The 6,716-nt window shown below is 32.6% G+C and overlaps 1 protein-coding gene across 1 annotated transcript; it reads left to right on the top strand.

Moving 5' to 3' along the window:
• The first annotated feature begins 507 nt into the window (after window positions 1-507).
• LOC105142087 (serine carboxypeptidase-like 31) lies at window positions 508-4,055 on the top strand. The gene is made up of 10 exons (XM_011049545.1): window positions 508-813; window positions 1,495-1,602; window positions 1,771-1,866; window positions 1,982-2,074; window positions 2,159-2,241; window positions 2,341-2,628; window positions 2,898-3,028; window positions 3,227-3,322; window positions 3,412-3,517; window positions 3,686-4,055. Exons 1-10 carry the CDS (start codon window positions 534-536, stop codon window positions 3,830-3,832), a joined length of 1,428 nt encoding a protein of 475 aa, XP_011047847.1. The 5' UTR covers window positions 508-533; the 3' UTR covers window positions 3,833-4,055.
• The last annotated feature ends 2,661 nt before the right edge of the window (window positions 4,056-6,716 follow it).

Raw genomic sequence — 6,716 nt, 5'->3', positions numbered from 1 at the left:
CTCATTTGACCATTCCATAATCTTATCCTCAAATTATTCTCCTATAAATCCCTCAAATCCATAGTTATTTGAAACAAATTGTTACGGGTTTGATAACAAATCTTCATGTTGCCTAAAATGAATACATTTATAAACATTGTTCTTGGCAATAAAGCTATGAATAATTGAGAAGAGAAGTCTTTATAAGTCAATAATAACAGGATTTTATAATTATATAATGTTATGCTTCCAATCCACACAACAACAAATGGAAGGGTCCACCAAACCATGTTCACGCAAGAACACTGTAGAAGCTAAGAAAAGTGTAGAAGCTGCCTAAAAATCCATGTCAGAAGTGCCCTTAAGGTTTCCGATATGATAGAATCACCATGCCACATAGGACTGCTCTCCCACATATTAAATTTTTAAGATTTATCTCTCCTTCAAACCCTCCAATGGTATAAATAGACATGCTTGCTTTCTTTCTTATCGTATCATCTTCGGCTTTTTAGAAGCTATCTCTCAGTAAATTGTTTTTTTTTTTTTTTTCCAAAATGGATTTGGTACCTAAGGTGACAAGTTTCCTCACTTTGGTTTTCACTGCTTTATTCTCTTTGGAGCCTGTTGTCTGTATTAGACACTGGCAATTGTCTGGCCAGCCACTGGTAGACGAGCATCTTGTAACTAATTTGCCAGGCCAGCCAGATGTGAACTTCAAGCACTATGCTGGCTACCTTACAGTCAATGAACAGAATGGAAGGGCATTGTTTTACTGGTTCTATGAGGCCACAACTCATCCTGATGAAAAAGCTCTAGTCCTGTGGCTTAATGGAGGTAAGCGCGTGTAACATAATATCATCACTGGATAGGCAGCTTCCATTTTTTCCTAATGTTTTTAGGCCAAAATGAAATCCACATAAACCCCAAGAAAGAATGATTACTATATGTAATCTTTTTAAAATTAATGCCCCATTCAAATCTGTCCTTTCGGCTCAAAAGAAAAGAAAAAAAAAGGGGGCTGGTCTAGTTATTGCAGCATCCTTCGTGGTGCCTCAGCCATAGGGCGCGGCATTTCAGGATTTACTAGACAATAAAAGGAGTCCATATAGATGTTATAGGGGCTTGAAATCTACTATATAGTATATATAGTGGGAGGAACTTTAGTCATCCTCTAATATACGTTAATTTCTTCAAGGCCATATAGATTTGTACCATTCTTTTTTATAAAATCTATTCAATTCACCTATAATTTTATGTGCGTATTACAGTGGAAAAGGAAGAGCACATGCTCGATCGTTCATGTTGCCTGCTCTATAGACAGATCCCCATATTATATAAACAAAACCTCTGCTAATAAACAATTAAGGATATATTATCAAAATCTCCATTAATTCTTATTAGTTTCATAGTGGGGCTCGTTTTTCTCCCTCTTTCCACCTCATCCAAAGCAAGTTCTTTTCAATAACTTCTTATTCTATGTTCTCTAATGAGGTGACAAGATGCTCCATGTTTCAGGTCCTGGGTGCTCTTCTGTAGGATATGGAGCAACACAAGAGATTGGCCCTTTCATAGTGGACACTAATGGACATGGACTTAAATATAATCCTTACTCTTGGAATACAGGTATATATGTGAGGCCCCACAATCTATTTTTTTTCTCTCAACACAAAGACCAGCTTTCTGACTACAAAATATGACACAACCATCTATGGTGGCACTTTGCATAATGCTCCATTATATCTGATTAATTAGAAAACTTGATTTCAACATTCTGTGTCCATGATGATGCAGAGGCCAATATGTTATTCTTAGAATCTCCAGTTGGAGTTGGGTTTTCATATTCAAACACTACAAGTGATTATAATATTCTGGGAGACGAATTTACTGGTGAGTTTCATGCTGACTCTTCTGTAGAAATTGTTTTATTATGAGTGCTTTTTGGACCATTTTGATTTGGGTATCAACAGAAAATCTTGAGTTTTTTCCGACCTCTCTTTGCCAGCAAATGATGCCTATGCTTTCCTGCACAAGTGGTTTCTCCTGTTTCCATCATATAGATCGCGGGCGTTTTATATTGCAGGAGAGAGCTATGCAGGTATTTCACCTTGGCAATAATTTCCCGACTCGTTCTGATTAAGCTCTAACCACATTGATGTTACTTTTTAACATGTATTAACAGGAAAATATGTTCCTGAGCTTGCTGAGCTTATAAATGACAAGAATAATGATACTTCCCTTTACATCGACCTCAATGGTATTCTGGTATGGTCTTGCAACAAAATCTTTATGCATAACTTTCCTGCTTGTTGATAGTATTTTCTTAAGAACTGATCAGTGCTTTTCTTTTTATGGGCGTTACAGTTGGGTAATCCTGAAACAAGTGACGCTGATGACTGGAGAGGTATGGTGGACTATGCTTGGAGCCATGCTGTCATATCAGATGAAACTCATAAGATAATCAGACAAAGCTGCAACTTTGACAGTAATGACACATGGAGTAACGATGATTGTGCTGAGGCTGTTGATGAATTACTCAAACAATACAAGGAGATAGATATTTACAGCCTCTACACCTCAGTCTGCATAGGTGATTCAGCAAGTTCAGATGATAAATTTACACAGATCATGTTTAGGCGCTCATCCAAGATGGTAAATGATTTCAGATTTGCCGAATCCTGTTGTTATTAATCATTTCAGTGAAGTGGCAATATGGCCCTTTTGAATTTTCAAAAGGGACTTATTAAGTTGTTTAATTGTTTTTGTTGGAGTATTCTGATGATGAAATTCTTCGACTGTAGATTAGTCAGTATTTTAATCCTCGCTTTTGATGAACTTCTGAAGTTCATGGGTATTGATACCTACTTATTTTTCAAGCAACGTGTAAAGTGACGACCTAACTGTCAAATTATATTTATCAGATGCCAAGGATTATGGGTGGTTATGATCCATGCCTTGATGAATATGCAAAAGCTTTCTACAACAGACCAGATGTTCAAAAGGCTCTCCATGTCAGTGATGGTCACCATCTCAAGAACTGGAGTATCTGCAAGTAATGCAAACTCTCTATATTCTTCTCTATAATAGCTATAACAACTTTTATTGTGTTTGTCCATGTTTTGAAGTTTCATTGACAGAAGGGAATTTCAATGGTTGCAAATTGAAATTCCAGTTAATCTTGTGAAATCCATGAGACATATATGAGTTTTTCCCAAAACTGAAAAATATTTGTGCTAATTTCTGGATTCAGCGCTAAGATATTTGTTGAATGGTTGGAATCGAGGCCATCAGTTCTTCCTATATACAAGAAGCTGATTACAGCAGGACTCAGAATATGGGTTTACAGGTTTGTATCCCTGCACTGTGGAGACAGTAATCAATGATTCAATGAAATATTCTTCATCGCCCTCACATTCTCCTTTTTGGATGGTTTAGTGGTGATACAGATGGAAGAGTTCCTGTACTATCTACAAGATACAGCTTAAGTTCTCTGGGCCTTCCAATCACTAAGGCATGGAGACCCTGGTACCACCAGAAGGAGGTATTTTCTATCTACAAACATGCAAAAAACTGAACTAAACTAAATCAAACCTTATTTAGTTATTCCTGAAGTCGATCAATCACTCAATCTTTATTTTTCAAGAAAAGAATTATTGACAGTATCATCTAGGTATCACTAACAAAGGGGAATTATTCTTCGGATATTCAGGTCAGTGGGTGGTTCCAAGAATACGAGGGGCTAACATTTGCAACATTTAGAGGAGCTGGACATGCTGTGCCAGTCTTCAAACCAAGCAACTCACTTGCATTTTTCTCAGCCTTTCTTCTAGGAGAATCCCTGCCTTCTGTGAGATAAATCAGCAGTGTTAAGAACCATATTAGAGTGTTAATATACATATAAATAAGAGAGCAAGATGCCTGTCAGCAAGTGTTTTGGGAAAACTAGACATAGAACATAATCTGACTCTTTGCTCTTTGGTTCCATTTTGTTGATGGTGGAGCCGTGGATTGAGGAGATCAATTTTGAGTATGTTTTCTCTTTGTGAAAACAATAAACTCCTCGTACACAACACTTCAAATGGTAATCCAATTTTCAACCACATAATTTTTTTTTTCTTTTTTCCTGTTAAGCATAAAAATCAATTTAAAAAAAATCAAATAATCAAATAATAATTCATATTTGAACAACCACCGTCCAATTGCTAACCAATTAAACTAGAACTCTAGTTTAAGTAATGAATGTCGGTAAAACAAATTAAAAATGACATGAAGAACTAAAGAGATATACTACGATAAAGAGAGACAAGAAGTGAGAGAACAAGAGATACTATAAAGAGAAAGAGGAAGAATTTGTCTTTTAAGTGTGTTAGTGAAAGTTTGAGATTTTGAAGGACAGAGACAGAGATGAAATATGGACAACGACGTGTAGTTTTGAAGGTGACGTTCTTTGACAAACACATTCGAGATCAAGATTCCTTCAAAAGTCAGGAAGGTTTCTTTCTTCATCTCTTTTATGGAAGTTTTTTCATGGAGAATGAGATCAGTGATCCAAGTGGCGTTCGTTCTTGACATTAGGTTTGGAAAAATTCTGAAAGAAGACATTGATATGATCTTTAACATGCGACACAAGTTTACTTGTCTCCCAAATGCTTGCTTATTTTTCATATGGAGGTTAAATTTGTTAGAAATCCTAAACTGGAGTATAACATTGGTAATATAAGTGAGTTTTTAATGAAAATTCCTCCACCATTAAGCTATACGATAATCAAGGAATTAAGAGGTTGGTGCGGAGAAACTTGTCAAGATTGACTATAAGATTTTATCTCAAGGTGACGACATGGAAAATTAGATGAGGTGTTTAAGTGACGATACATCTTGCATTGCACATAAAAATGTGTGTTTGCACAAGGTAATATATAGAATTATTGACAAAGTGTCCTTGAAATTAGTAGGTCTAGTTGAGTGTTGGTGAAAGAAACAAAGGAGAAGAGAAAGAGAGTAAGAACGTTATAAATTTGTTTGATGTACGTGAAAAATGATGATGTAAAATAGGGTAATGTTAAGTTGGATGAGGAAACCTTCATTCTCGTATTTATAAAATATTTTAGAAGGCGTTTGTTTGTTCAAATTTTTAAAAAATTATCTTTTAAATTTTTTTGTATTTGTTTCCTTATTATTAAGAAAGTTAATCAATAAAAAAACAATTTTTAGTTAAAGTAGAATTTAACTTGATTTTCAAAAAAATATTTTTTTTTATTTTGAACAGAAAACACTTTCTAAAAGTAAATGAAAAACACTTTGTAGAAATCATGAAAAATTTAGAAATATCATATTATTTACTGACTATTAAATTTATTTTTTATTTTTTTAATAAAATTTAAAAAATATTAATAAGTTATTTTTTATAATATAAAAAAATAGTAAAAAGTATTTTTTTAATTTATTTTTCATAATATTATCAAATATTAAAAAATAACTTATTTATATAAAAAAAATACTACTTTTCGCGTGGCTTTCATGTCTAAGTATAATGTTGACGTGGATGCTTAAGAATCTTAAGATGGTAGAAATGTAAATATGAGGAGATGTGGGGTAGTTTTAGGAAAAGTGGTAACCTAGTAAGTGTGATATTAAAACTAGGTTTCTATAAATGGCAAATGAATGATTGGACGTCGTTCTCGAATTTATAAAGTTCAAGTCGTCGAGGAAAACCATGGCACGGGTAAAACTTTTATTTTTATGTATAAAAAATATTTTTAAAAAAGTTTAATTTTTTTATATTTTAAAATTATTTTAATATATTTTTAAATAAAAAATATTTTAAAAAAATTATTTTCGTATTTTTAAACATTTTAACAGTGCTATAAAAATGAATATGAGTTAAATGCAGGTGAATTGATTAATAACCATGAAAATGTTCTTCAAGTTAGAGAGAAGTATAAAAAATTATTGGAAAGCCAGAAAAAGGAGGAGTTTGATGGGAGGCCTCAAAGAGCATATCCATTGGTGGAATGAAAGGTGTTGATGAACAAATTAGGGTTCATAATGTTAGTGAAGATGGGGATGAAACCATTCATGTACTTGTTATAATTGACATGCGAGATAAGTACATTTTGGCTTACAAATACTTGCTCATTTTTTACGTGAAGGTTAAATTTATAGTAAAAGTGAGTTCTTAACAAGGAATCAAGAATAAGCTTATGGTTAAAGAAAAAATTGAATCTCCAAAGAGTATTAATGTTAACCAAAACTTATAATGCTAATGGTATAATTATAAAATTATTCTTGCATAAATTTTTTTTGAACTAGATATGAAAGCAATATGATCTTTTTACCATGATACAATTTTTTTTTCAAATAATATAGAGACAAATTAATCTTTTTATTTTTTATATATAATAAAATTAAATGCTTTACCCTCAAATAAGAAAATAATTTACCTTATATTTAAGAGTATTTTGATCTTTTTAATTGTTTTTTTATACTTGAATGGCTTTATTACATCTGAAAAAAAAAATTCCATTAAACTCTCTTTAAAGGACTTTTTAATCATTTTACCATGGTTTTTTATTTTTTGTTATTATCAAGGAAACTCAAATGTATTTTTGTATTTATTAAATACCATAAAAAAAAGTTGATGATACATGGTGGTAGATGTACAACCCCTATGCCTTTCATGCAATATATATGAGATTGTCTTGTCACCAAACATTATTTTTAACGATGATATTTAAAATGTC

Source organism: Populus euphratica, unplaced genomic scaffold, assembly GCF_000495115.2.
Source record: "Populus euphratica unplaced genomic scaffold, PopEup_1.0 scaffold222.1, whole genome shotgun sequence".
NCBI classification, from domain to species: domain Eukaryota; kingdom Viridiplantae; phylum Streptophyta; class Magnoliopsida; order Malpighiales; family Salicaceae; genus Populus; species Populus euphratica.
The sequence above is the reverse complement of the archived record's forward strand: the minus strand, read 5'-3'. Positions and strand labels throughout refer to the sequence as shown.